Here is a 14,271-nt window from a genome sequence, read left to right on the forward strand (position 1 = left end):
GGCCATTCTCTCGTCGTCATTCTTCCTGATGGCTGTAGGCTGGAAACATGGCAATACTGTCATTTGGTGTGGCGCCTTTATGTCTCAGTTATGTGACAGCTGTAGGGAAGACAGCAGTGATGCAACACGCATGCTATATTGATTTTTGAGCATCGTAGCACTCAGAACCTGAATGATGTGATTTATGACGACTTATGGGAGGTAGAGGAGATACCTTTTGTGTCTGGATACACAATTGGCTTCACTTTAAGATCGAGAGGAGGAGTGTGTCAGTGACGGCCTTCTATCAGCATGCTCCCCCTGTCATTACTGATGTGTGTGGTTATCTTCTTTTCTCTGCATGTTCACTGTTGCTTGACGGTTCAACAAAATTACAGAAATAACAATATTAACTCAATAAAAACGAGCAACCTGGTAACTGATTATTTTTTACCGGGGCTGGAACCAAACAGGAGAATGATGCCGGACGTTTGCAACAGCAAAAGTGAATACAACATATTGAATTTACCAGAAAGTGTCACAGCTGACATCCTGTCCTGCTGATTTGGGAAACATCTTACCACACACACCGCGTTACCCAATGACTTGCAACAGGATCACAGCACATGTTATCTGGGACATCTCGTGAGTTCAAAATCAAAAATATTGAGTCCAAAGGCCATACTTTATTTTGTACTGTTTACTATTCTCATGTCTCTTTTTCAATGGTTTTATTTTAGCTGACTGGTAGTTTTGAGAGAGTTTGATATTTTAGAAATGTTTGGAAAGGCAATATTTTTGTTGTTGCTAAAATCATCATGTATGACTCTGTAAACCAGGGGTTCCCAATCTTTTCGGTTTGTGGCCCCTAAAAACAAAGCGATGTGTACCTGCGACCCCACCTGCAGGTGTGACCAGTTCAACTGAACAATTTTGTATTTGTGTTTAATTTGAATTTATCTCTGGTTTTATTTCATGGGTATTTATTTCCTCTTTTTGGAATCGACGTTGGTTGGATAGGAGCACATAGGCTAACCATGTATTCCTGTGAGTCTAATGACCTAACTTCTTAATTTTATTATTTACACCTGTGCTTTTCCTACTGTAATAAAATGTCTGTTAGAAAGTTGTATTGCAGCAAAAACGATTCATGACGCAGGCATGTGGAGTATCATATCGGGGAAGGAAACGGAACATTGGGTCAACTACCCATAAAAAAAACACATTGTTTCATACTTAAAGGGATGTACACATTTGGTCTTCGAGCTGTTGTCATCTTTGAAAGCTACGGCCAAGCCAGAAGGTGAGCCTCTGAATTTATTTATATAAATTATCCTTATAGGTAGAAACTATATAAAATGTGTGTGTATTAAAGGGAGACTATGTAACTTAAAAAAATAAAATAAAAAAAATCATCTCTGTATTAATGAAAAATTAATTTAATAAACAATGAAATGCATCTTTAAAACATTCAGGGGTTTTGCTGCTACAGCCTTACTAGTCTGGTATGACCAGTACAGTAGGTCATCATGGTAGGTAGTCCTGTTCTCTACTTGTGCTATGTTTCTCTACATTGAACTATTCATCATTATCCCCAAACTGTCACTTGTAGGCACAATGGCTGCTGCTTAGAAAAAGTTACCTAGGCTTAATTTAAAGCTGCACAACGCAAATGTGGCAGTCCTAAATTGTGGGAAATAGTTGTAAAGTTTGAAAAAGTAATATGCTCCTCTTTTTGCCGTTAACCCCTCTTTTTAAGTATAGTAGGCTATTGTCCATGTCCAATAATTCTTTACAATGTGACTAGGCTGCTGAACAGACGAGGAAGAATATATAGGGTTTCAAATTGTGCTTTCTTTCTGGAAACATTTAAACATGGCAGAAGCTGAATCTGTGTTTTTGTACTGCTATGATAATTTACTAGTATTAATCTGTTTTCCATCCATAGTCATGTCGTTCATCTATAGCTTTGAGAATTATGAACTGAATGAAACCATCCACTACAACAACACAACCTACGTTCCGGATCCAGAGAAGATATCATGCGGGACAGAACCTCTGGCTCATACAGCAGCTCTGACCCTGTGTCTCATCCTCATTGTCATCTTTTTACTGGCAATACCTGGGAACCTGTTAGTGGGGTGGGTGATCGGCACCAGCAGACAGACGCTGACTCCATCGGATGTGTACCTGTTTCACTTGACAATAGCGGATGGTCTGATGGCCGTAACCCTCCCATTCTGGGCCGCTGCAGCTATCGAAGGATGGATCTTTGGAGACTTCATGTGCAAGCTCCTCAACCTCATCAAAGAAGCAAACTTCTACACCAGCATCCTCTTTCTGGCCTGCATTAGCATCGACCGTTATCTCGTGATAGTGCGCGCCAGGGAGAGTCTCTGGAGTCGTCAGAGGATGTGCAGCCGGATCCTGTGTGCAGCAGTTTGGGCCCTTGGTGGGGCCCTCGCTCTGCCTGCGCTTTTCAACAATGTCTCCACGCTACCTAACTCAGAGGCGATGATGTGCCAAGAATCCTTTCACATCGGCAGCGCCTCCTCATGGAGGAGTTTCACTCGCGGGTTTCGCCATATTTTTGGCTTCTTGCTCCCTCTGGGTGCCATGATAGCCTGCTACAGCGTCACCATCGCGAGGCTGCTGCGCACTCGAGTTTTCCAGAAGCACAGGGCCATGAAGGTGATCATAGCCGTGGTGATTGCGTTTCTTCTGTGCTGGACGCCATACCACATAGTCCTGATAGTGGAAACACTCCTGAGGGCTAAGCTGATAAATTATGACTGTGCGTTGAGGAAATCAGTGGACAGGGCTTTGGATATAACTCAAAACCTGGCTCTGTCCCACAGCTGCATCAACCCTGTCCTCTATGCCTTCGTAGGAGTGAAGTTCAGGAACAAAATGACGCAACTTCTTCCATGGAAAGCCAGACAAGAGTGGATGTCGGGGTCAAAGTTCAGCAGGTCGACATCTCAGACCTCAGAAAACAACGGAGCTGTTCTTTGAAATCGATCAATGTAGACTAACATTTAAAAAAATATATGTTTATGATTGTGTATTTTATTTTCCCTTTTTTGTCTTTAAGCCAGAAAAGAAGTTATTTCCATCTTAAATTTGGAAAATCTTTGAATAGAAGAGTAACCTATATTTAGTATTTTCGTGCATTCTCTAATTTTGATTTGTGGTACACTGCTGCCATCTATTGGATTTACTGTTCTATACATCCACTATTGAAGCCTCTGATTTGATCAAATCTATTTTCATTTTTCTCATTATTTCCATTTTCCTTGCTCAGGAGTAGACCAGCATTATAATTCTGTAAATGCTTTTTAGTGTTTTTAATCTTGGAGTGCATGTATTTTAAATAGGTCTATACAATAGGTACCCCCAATTCAACCCTTCACTTTATAAACTGTAAATCCTGCCGTCTTCATGTTTCAATGTTTTCAGGTTCCGACAAGTTCATCATTAGAAATAAAAGGCTATGCAATCTTTCCTGCACTGACTGATTTAATCTTGTAGACTTGTGGTTAGTTAATATTCACAAAGGGTATTTTCTGACAAATAAAATAATGAAAAACTCATCTGTCTTATGTGGGAATAATCATTTGAGTTTTTGAATTAATGAAATACCAACATTTGGAACAAACCTGCATGGGATAACTCAATATATGTTGCCGGAAATGGATAACCTGAACGTGAACATCCAAGAGAATTCCAGTCTCAATGTCTAATCCAATATGGACGAGAAAAACTAGTCAGAAAAATGGAAATTTTACCATTGCAACTACATGAGGAACTAGACTACTGTAGTACCAATGTACATTGTGATGAGATCGTTTTGCCATCAACTTTTAATAATTGTAATAATTGTGATGCCTCTAATGGGAGCAATAATGCAGCAGGTAGGCCTACAGCCAGAAAAATAATATTAACATTTAGTTTTAAGTTAAAAAAACAACAATTTAAATGTCATATTTTTACTGCAACCATTGCAACATTGCTCCCTAAGAAATGGTCCAATTATTATTGTAACAGCACTCTAAGCAAAAACAAATATCTACTAGGCCTACTTTTTCAGATCACATAATAACACCTACTGGTAAGCTAATAATAGTTGCATTTATGTCATATTATAACATTGTTATACAACATGTTATGCATTTATAATTAGGCCTATATTACAACATATGTCTGCACATTGCCTTTGTTATTATGGCTCATTAGAATAATTATTATACTTGTGATTTTTGTATTAGTTACACTATTTATCTGTCCAACAGATGGCGAGCAAAGCACTTGCAAAATGCAGAAAGAGTGAAACAAAATATGAATTGTAGTAACTTGTGCCATCATTGTGCTATCAACTTGTGCTAGCAGTAAAACTGCAGAACTACATTTCCCAGTTGTCAATGCGATGAGAGAAGATCAGTGTGAGCGATAAGTTAAGCGCTGCAGCTTCAGATGGAGCACACGAGGTATGTAACGTAATGTTGTCTCAATGTCGTGCACCCTAAAAGTATAAACAAAATTGTGCGTAATAGAAAGCCAGCTTGTTGTTGTCTACGCGGCCTGTCAGTTACTCGCTTTAAGAGATTGTGTTATTCATTTTTGTGCCAACAAAAGCTACATGAGTGCATTGTTTTTACACGGGTACACCGTTATCCAGCATGCTAGCTAGCTATAACTTCTCACCTGTATTACATTGTGCTATAAAGTGATGTCCCGCATGTATGGGTCGTTGTAACACACACAAACAACCAAACCACAGCCAGGTTTAGCACATTAGCAGCTAACGCAACAGTCAGTGAAGCAGTGGAATGCTAACACGCTGGTACCAAATTAGTGACTTGTGTAACTTGTTTGCGTTTCCCCCTAAAATCGTGACACGTAACGTTAACTCAGGCGAATATTCCTCAGGAGCACACTGTGTTTCACTTTTATATGATTAATTAGGAAGTACCACTGCTGAGACAGGTGATGCATTATTTGAAGCATGTCCCTGATTTGTGCAGCAGATGATTTCACTTGTTTGAGGTATAAAATAAAAAACAAAATGGGAATAATTACCCTAACTGGTTCCAGTTTATTTAACTGTGAATATTTGCTGGTCTTCATACTCTTTTATGAATAGTTTTAGGTTTTGGACTGCTGGTCAAACTAAACAAGCTATATGTAAACTTGTGATGTGCATTTTCACTATTTCTCATATGTAATACACCAAACAATTGAATTATTGGGGAAAATAAGATGCCGATTTATAGTAATAGTTAATTGTAGCCCTATTTTGAGTTCAAGCAGGGAGTTCTAGTCTGTCACAGTAGAAAACACACCGCTCTGATGTCAGCTTTCTGCACAGTGTCAAAATAGTCTGACTAACTGACAACATTGTTATCTTTTCAGGTTAACAATGACACCAGACCTAGCTGCTGGATAGCTTGCAGTCAGAACATGTCACAGTGCGGAATGGAGCAAAGGTCAACGTTTTCTCTTACATGCCAACAACGGCGTGTAGCATTTTAACTACCTTGTCGTCACGTGTTAAAATGTTAATTTAAACCATTTCAGTATTCTCTGGCAATGAAAGGCAGTTTGATTGAAACCCAAACAGTTGGGTTTTTACTTTTGTTCCCTCGTTTCAAGTAGGAAGTTTTCACGTTCAAACAAGTTCTCACATGGTGATTTGACACAGCAGAAAAAAAACTTACACTCTGCATCACAGAGTGGTCCAGCTGACACAATGGTAGCAGATGACACAGCAGAAAGTGGGGACAGATCAGAGGGGGAGAAGAAGATGGACCTGAAGGAGCCTGCATCTGAAGACAGGAAAGGACACGAAGATGGAGACGTAGAGATGGTTGTCTTTGCTTCGGAGGGCCTGTCTCCCTCCGAAGGTCCCATAGAGACAGCCGAGGAGCCCAGAAAGTGGAAATGGGCCGTATTTTTCTTGTGCCTCTTTGGATTTATGGCATCGATAAAGCCCGGGGAGCCCTTCATTACACCGTATCTACTAAGCCCTGAGAAGAACTTCACCAGAGAGCAGGTTAGTGGTTTCCTCAGGATGAAATGTGTCTGAGCTGGTTTTTTTTTCTTACAGGTATATTTGTCTTTGTGTGGACACCAGTGCAAAATCATTTGGAATGTATTATTACAGGGTAAATACTGGATAAAAAAGTCCAAAATGAAAGATGGAAGACATTCAAGTCATTGTTTTGGGCTCATATACAGGAGACTGCCCAGGAAGTACAGAAAAGTTAACCTGTAAGACTCGTTCAGTCAAGCACTAAATACACAATAGAATGAATGCATGTCCTGTGGGCAGTCTGCTGATCCAACTTACTGTGGTCAAAGTTCACATTCCTCCAAGTGGGTCAGTGTAATAGGTTTGTGAATGGTTTAGGAACTCTACAAAATCCTTGCTGGACTATTTTTTTTTTTTTTTTTTTAATTGACAATGATCTCGCCCCAAGAGTTGATTACCTGTCAAAGTAAGGCTTTCAGAGAGGAGTAACTGCTAAATGTTTCCAGCATTTGTCTCTTAAACTAGATAGGACAATGTGTGGAAAAACACTCTGTTAGACCAGAATGGCCTGGTTTGGTCAACCTGGGCTTAGTGAACAGCTCTTTTGCATATCCAGTGCAAAGAGCCAGAGGCAAGAAGGGGAAGGGGGTGAAAAATATTAACATTTGGGCCACCAAAAATGTACTTGAAATTTGGCAATAAAAAATTTTGCTTTTTCAAAAAAAAAAACCTGTCTTTTGTATATCCTTTTTTTTAGTACACAGCAATAATAAATATTTACTATTGCTGTTTACTAAGTATATCCTATCCGATTAATCAATTGAATAATCGGTAGAATACTCGATTACTAAAATAATCAATAGCTGCAGCCCTAGTACTGGGGAACTGTCTGTGGGAGCCGTGTGGGCCTCCACACGGAGGTACAGCCCCTTAGTATCCTCCCTGCAGAGACACATTTTGTGAACTAAGACTGGAGCTTTCATCCGCCTCACTGATTTCTTAATTGACTTTACTGTAATTTCCAGGTGACCAATGAGATCACTCCTGTGCTGACGTACTCCTACATGATGGTGCTGGTGCCAGCCTTCCTGCTGACAGATCTTCTGCGCTACAAGCCCGTCCTGATCATCCAGGGTGTCAGCCAGGTGGTCATCTGGCTCCTTCTGCTTCTGGGCTCCACCCTCACTGAAATGCAGTTGATGGAGGTCTTCTACGGCGTCACCATGGCCTGCCGCGTGGCCTACTCTTCCTACATCTTCTCCCTGGTCAGCCCAGCCCTCTACCAGCGCGTGGCCGGATATTCCCGCTCCGCAGTCCTCTTGGGGGTGTTCACCAGCTCAGTGCTGGGTCAGCTGTGCATATCCCTGGGAAATGTCAGCTTCTACACCCTCAACGCCATATCTTTGGGTTTTGTCAGCTTTGGTCTGAGTCTCACACTGTTCCTGCCCTGGCCTAAACGCTCCCTGTTTTTCCACCGGACATGGAATCAGGAGCAAAAGGAAGTGGCAGCAGTAGCCACCAAATCAGAACTGGACAAAATAAACCAGCAAGAGAGTGTCTTGTCCTCGGCGCCCCCCCTGTGCTCTGCATCACGCTGGAGGCATTCTGTCTTTGTTCAGATGCTGCTGGAGTTGAGAAACGTGGTTAGGAGGCCCAGCCTGAGGCTCTGGTCCCTGTGGTGGGTGTTCAACTCCACAGGGTACTATCTGGTGCTGTTCTACATTCATATCCTGTGGAGCAAAGTCTCCCTGGCTGCTGAGAACAAGAACATTTACAACGGGGGAGTGGAGGCAGCTTCTACACTGCTGAGTGAGACATTTCTGGAGCTACAATACTTAGTTTTTAATATCTAATGCTCAGTCCTCATACTGCACTTAGGTTTCAGTTTCACAGTCCTGGATGCTTTTTTTTTTAACTCCAACTTGCCATCGGCATTTAGATGCAAATAATGGGGATAACTCCTCTGTGCTTAACACCAACAAAATATCAAAAGCTCAAAAGTTTTTTCATTAATAGTGGCTTTCCTAGACAAAGTTAATCTGAAAACTCAAAACTATTTCTTAATCTAGGGGATCTTTGTAAATCACGATTAATTTGGTCAATATTGAAATCACGGTTATTTATAAACACGATTACTCATTGACTTTTTGGAAAGATGTTGCTATCGTTGACCTTAAAAACAGTATAACAGGCACACAAATCAACAGTGAAAACACCAACTGTGAAATTTCCCTTAATACAAAATAAGAGTTTACTCGCAAAACGGAATGAGCAAAATAATAGTTTTTCACGATTACATTGTTTTTGTGATCAGTAGCGAAGGGAATTCTGGGGAAAAACCACAGGCCCGAAGGCCAGAAAAAAATCGGACTCCAGTTACTCTAACCACTCTATTCAAATTCCAATAAATTCAATTAATTGCACAGGCCTAGCCACAAGTACATGGATTGCTGTGGTATAAAACACAGATTCTACTGGTGAATGAAGCCCTACATCAGATGATGTGGGAGACAGATATTCACCTAACTGAAATTGAGTGCAGGTGCACCTGTTTTGTCTTGCCCGTTTATGGTGTTAACATAGCAAATTAGCCATGGCTATAAACACTGTGATACAGGCATCGGATTGTTCTTTGTGTAATAATCTATGTTTTTTGTATCTGTCCCTATTCAGATAAACTTAAAAAAAACCAAAAAAACAAAACATTGAGCACCAAAATGTCAAAATTGGGTCAGACCCTAAAGTCTGCAAAAAGCATCACATTTGCACATAAAAAATTCGAAGAATATAACCTGACTGTACACTCCTGTCACCTGTAGTTAAGAGGTTGAGTCCTTGATTTCCCACTTGTTATTCTGTTAATGATTACCAGTACACCAGGTTCAGTCATCATTAAGTGGCCTTTAATCAGCTGTTAAGCACAAAGGTAGCAGCTTGTTTAAAAAATCTGGACATAATGTGCAAGCAGTAAAAAGTTATGTTGTAAAACAAAATCTAATAGTAAGTAAATGAGGAAAACAGACCGAACTTCCTTCAAGTTACTTAGTAATGTATAAGAGAACAGATTGCTTTAAGTATATCTTTTTATAGTGAAAGTAATATGTTAATAAAAACAAGATTGTGGTGACATGACTATTTTCCACCGTGATTAAGCGCCCGATTTACACAAGCCCAGGGCCCGTATTAATCCGTAGCGATGTGTGCGAATATCCAAAAACCTGTTGATATCCAAGTCTTTGACAATGTTTAAAAGTAGCCGTGTTTCTCCTTCTTATCGGGTCTGCAGCCTTGCAAACTGTTGGCTGGTTGGTTTGTTTACAGCAACCATAGCAACGCACAGAGCTGACCATAAGCCGTAAACAGGCACAAACTGTGGTGAAAACCCAGATTGAGACGCATATTCCAAAGAATGCCTCTAAAACCCAAATAATACCAGAATATCCCACATCTTAATCGGAAAATGCTATATTCGGAAAAAGGCCTTATTCGGAATATCCAACCGGAATATGCTGTTTACATGACCTGTATCAAATTCGGAATATTTTCATATTCGGAATAATAGTGGAATATTGGTGTGCATGTAAACGTACTCAGTGCTCACAAGCTTCTACTGGCAACTCCTGACCACTTGAGAGAGCACTCGAGCTGTCTTAAATAACTGGGAGAGTAAGAGTGATTCTTAGCTTTAAGAAATTTGATAACTTGCTTTTATACTTAAGTTTGAAAGTAGGAGTACATTTCATGAATTCTCAGCACTTAAATGGCACTTTGAGAAGCTTGATAAATACGGGCCCAGATGAACAGAGTTTTCCTGGCTTTGTATCTCTCTGCAGGTGCGTTGACTTCCTTCACTGCTGGCTATGTGAAAATCCGGTGGAACGTCTGGTCTGAGCTGGTCATCGGCGTCATCACTGCTCTGCAGGCAGGTCTGCTGCTCCTCATGGGCACCACAGACAACATTTGGGTCTGCTACACGGCCTACGTCCTCTTCAGAGGCTTCTACCAGTTCCTGGTGCCAATTGCCACGTGAGTGTCAAATAAAATGTATGTTTTGATCTCGGAATAAAACTACCAAACTGTTTTCCTAATCCTCAGTTGAAACTGTGGTGCAGCAGGAAGTTACAACAACTATGAGTCACAATGACTGCGTGAATGCAACAGATACATTTTGAAGTTTCCTAAACTGGAGCGTTGTACTCACCCGTCTGGCCTGTGGCGATCATTGTATCATCTCTCCATAGTTTCCAGATAGCCTCGTCACTCACCAAGGAGCTCTGTGCCTTAGTGTTCGGCATCAACACCTTTTTGGGGACCATACTGAAGAGCATCATCAACCTGATCATTTCTGACAAGAGAGGCCTGGCGTTGGACGTGCAAGCTCAGGTAAAACACTCATGTAATTCTTAACGCTAGGGCTGGGTACCGAATTCAATACTTTTTAAGGCACCGGCTGAATTGCCTCTAAAGTATTGAGTATCGAAAATGCCTCGCCATTCAATATCCAATTTCAATCTAACGTTCAACGTTACACGGCGCAGAGGCAGACAGGAAAAACTCTACGTTACGCACAGAGACGGGGCTCACGTAGTAGGAGCTGAAAAATAAATTACGATTTGTGCCGTAATGTAAAAATAATATAAAATTGGTATCAAAAAAAGTATTGCTTAGGAACCGGTATTGAATATTTTTGAACGCCTGGCAGCTTGTCTCAAAGCATTGGCTGGGTTTCCTCCCTGGCTGGGTTTCCTGTGTCACGGCATAACCACAACCCTGGGAAAACACTGGTCTAGGACTTCCAGGGCTTGGCTGTCCGTGCACATACTGTATGAATCCCCAGAGATACAGTAAGCGTTGCCAGGCTAAAGGTAAGGAGACTAGGCCTGCCTGTCGCCTCGCTGTCCCGACGCTGCTCCGATCCGTCACTCCATCAGCTTGCTCTCCGTGGTCAGACACTGGTTAGTGTCGGTGCTCATATGACAGGTCATTTTGTAGACATTTAAAGACGCGGACAATAACCTTGACACAACTTATTGGGGGAATAGGGGCCCTCGACCGTCCTTCTTCGTGGCACTCAGAAACATCCTGTCTTCCTCAAACTCCCATTTTTCACAGCTGTCTTGTTGTATACTAACAGTGGCTTTGTGACTAATGCCTACCATACACTAGAAGACTTTGAACAGACTTTGAAAAGACTAAAGTCTGACACCATCTCTCATCTAAAGACAATCAGCTCACATCTAACGTTAAAGACTGTCAGAATATGTAAAGACTGGGGATCTACAAATGCAGCCCCATCCCCTCTGGAACACCCTCCCTGCAGATATCCAAAATGCTACATCCCTGGACATAGTGGACAACCAGTGGGAAGATAGTGTGCCGTGATACTTGCCAGGATTATCTCAGTACGCTCTAGGGAAAGGCAAGTTATTTATATCTCGCAATTTATACATTTGCTGAGTGCTTTACATACAGAAATTACTTTTTAAAGAGGACATATGACCAGGGGGGAAATGCAGAGTAAAAGGAAAGTTGAATAGATCTTTCCTTACAGGAGACTTTCTGAATTGTCAAACAGGTGTAACAAACAACAACTAATTGTTGGAATAGAGACATCACTGATGTGATTAGTTCCAACTTGGGCAACATTTAACTGGAATTGTCCTGCAGTATTTGCTCAACAGATACTGAGAGACAAGTGCATTTTTTTATATTATTTAATGCAATTTGCTCTGTTATTTACACCCCAGTATTTCTACCTATTATTTAAAAAATATACTCAATTTATGTGCAGGGGGATGAACTTTGGTCATCCTCCATTAGTGTTTTATGACTGAATTGTCTTACATGTCTTGAGTCAGATTTTAAGATGTCTCTTTTTCTTTTCTTTCTTTCTTACAGTTCCTGGTGTACTTTGTTTACTTCGTCATTCTCACCGTCGTCTACTTTGTCTGTGCCGCTGTGGTCATCATCCGTCACTATAGAAAACAGCCCAGGGGAGGAGGTGGGGCCAAGGAGCAGGCGGCGCCCACGCAGCTCAGCCCCGTGGCCGCAGATTCGGAGGCGGAACCTTTATCGAACGGCAAAAGTGCCAAAGCAGAGTGACAAGAAACGTGTCCCGCCTTAAACCGTCTTCTCTCAGTATCTCGTCTAGATCCCAGTTTCTGCTACTAAGCTCTTCAGACTCAACGGGATCAATCCCTTTAACGCTCTAATGGTGATGGAGTGGTTTTAGTGTTAGCCGCTGAGCCTTAATTATAGAAGTGCCTCCTCTGACACCTGGAGCTCCTGCACAACACCAGGCAGAAAGGCGTCTTGTGTCCGACGTCTCGGGACAGTTTGGTTTTAGTTTTTGATGATTAGATGCTGTAACTGAGAAGAGTAAATTCTACTTTTTATTATTTTTTTTATTTAACACAGCAGTAAGTAGTACTAGGCTTTCATATTGAGACAAATCAACTTAAACACAGAGAGGGACCATTCACGTAATGGCCAGAACTTTGCCTTTTCTTTTTTTGTGTATTTTGTACAGAAAACAAACCGTGACTTTCAGTTCTAACTTCCTGAACTGTCCTGTTTCAGTGATTCAAACAATGGTCCATGATTACTATTTGACCTCTAAGTATTACTTTATGATATTCAGTGGTGTAGTCTAATGTATTGTAGTGGGTATACTGTACTGTATATATATTGAGGGGAGGGGTCTGGGTGTCCTCCCCAGGGATGTTTTGATCATCAACAACGACTTCATTTCCTGTATTCAGATACACTTTAATGCACCAATTTACGGTGGAAATACCTTTTATTTATCCTATGTTAAGAAGAAAAACACAAGATGACAATTCAAAATATAGCAAAACTATAACGGAAAGTATGTCGTTGCATGTCATTGGGCATTTTTAAGTAGGTATGTGAAACTCCTGGAGCTTTCTTAGTGGGTATACTGCGTATACCTGCGTATCAAGTAGACTACACCACTGATGATACTTTTTCTGGTTTGACGGACATCACACATTTTAGTTTTTTTATTGACACTCCTGTTGTAATATTACAGTTTAATGGTTATGTGTTTGTGCCATTTTGAGAAAAAAACCAAGACCATATTAGTATAAATTGCTTTAAGATACAGGGTTTCCTTTCTGCATTGATAATAATCACATTTCACATCTCATTGGTATAATTAGATTTATCCGATTATATCGGTTTATTTGAAGCTGAAAACTGCAGATTTTATGCAGTATGTTATGTAATGTAATTTAAGCTGCTAAAGTCGCTCTTTGTCATTTAGCAGCATCAGAATATGTTTGAGTTATCCCTATTTGATACCTTGCAGAATGTGTTGCTTTAGAGAATCGCATGTGGAAGTAGTTTACACAGATGCATGCTTAATTGACAATTGATAATCTAAATGCACACCACTGAAGTTAGTTATCAAATGTGATATTTCTTTTCAGTTTTGATTTTCAGCAGTATGTCAGGTGACAGGATGACAAAAGCACCTGTCAGCAGTACTGCTGCCTTTTCACTCTATTTTTCACTGTGTATTTAGGTCCAAGTACGACTGTTTAAAAAATTTTTTTTTAAAATGATCAAAAACGGCAGAAAGCACTTATCCTGGTCCTGTAGAGAACAGAAATGCAGTGTAACAAGATCTCCAGTGCAAACATAAAATGTCCATCTGCTTTCAGCAGGGGATCTTTCTTACAATAGACACAAGAGTAGTGACTAAGGTTTGAGTTGGATTGTGTTTTTTAATAATGATTGAAATAATTGCTGCGATAAAAATGTAACTGTGAATCTGTCTGAATGCTGTAAATAGAAAAAACTGACTTTAATCGGATGTTTATTTTGTATTCACAAATAAATTGCGTTTGGTGGATTAAAAAGCTCCTTGATCTTTTTTAAACATTTTATATACCATAGGTTAACATACATATTTCCCAGCTGAAATCTTTGCAACCAGATTGAGATTTTATGAGTTAATACATACAGTTTTATGAGGTACTAGATTTAATAGAGAGTTGTTTGGTCAGCTGCAGTTGCTGCTCACAGCATGAAGACCAAGAGCCCTCTGATTATTTGTTTTTCTGCGTTTCTTAGTAGGTCAGTTTTTTTTTAAATCTTGACTGTTTGTAAAGCTGAACACTGATGTGATGAACTCCCTCTGGAATAAATCTAGTTCTAGTCTGACAACGTGTACAAAACCTGGGTTCTCCTTCTGGAAGTGCGCCGTGTTTAACTATGTCTACAAATCAAGAAAAGAC

The 14,271-nt window shown here is 40.5% G+C and overlaps 1 protein-coding gene and 1 pseudogene across 2 annotated transcripts; both read left to right on the forward strand.

The window, feature by feature from the left end:
• Nucleotides 1–1,019: 1,019 nt before the first annotated feature.
• LOC144512997 (C-X-C chemokine receptor type 2-like) lies at nucleotides 1,020–3,570 on the forward strand (annotated as a pseudogene). The gene is made up of 2 exons (XR_013501064.1): nucleotides 1,020–1,282; nucleotides 1,928–3,570. The product of XR_013501064.1 is annotated as a C-X-C chemokine receptor type 2-like (transcript).
• An 830-nt stretch (nucleotides 3,571–4,400) lies between these two features.
• On the forward strand, nucleotides 4,401–13,893 carry slc19a1 (solute carrier family 19 member 1). Its single transcript, XM_078243554.1, has 6 exons — nucleotides 4,401–4,466; nucleotides 5,392–6,031; nucleotides 7,036–7,819; nucleotides 9,844–10,036; nucleotides 10,252–10,393; nucleotides 11,909–13,893. The coding sequence occupies exons 2-6, from the start codon at nucleotides 5,729–5,731 to the stop codon at nucleotides 12,110–12,112; spliced, it is 1,626 nt and encodes a 541-aa protein (XP_078099680.1). The 5' UTR covers nucleotides 4,401–4,466; nucleotides 5,392–5,728; the 3' UTR covers nucleotides 12,113–13,893.
• Nucleotides 13,894–14,271: the final 378 nt, after the last annotated feature.

This window comes from Sander vitreus, chromosome 24 (assembly GCF_031162955.1).
Source record: "Sander vitreus isolate 19-12246 chromosome 24, sanVit1, whole genome shotgun sequence".
In the NCBI taxonomy this organism is placed as follows: domain Eukaryota; kingdom Metazoa; phylum Chordata; class Actinopteri; order Perciformes; family Percidae; genus Sander; species Sander vitreus.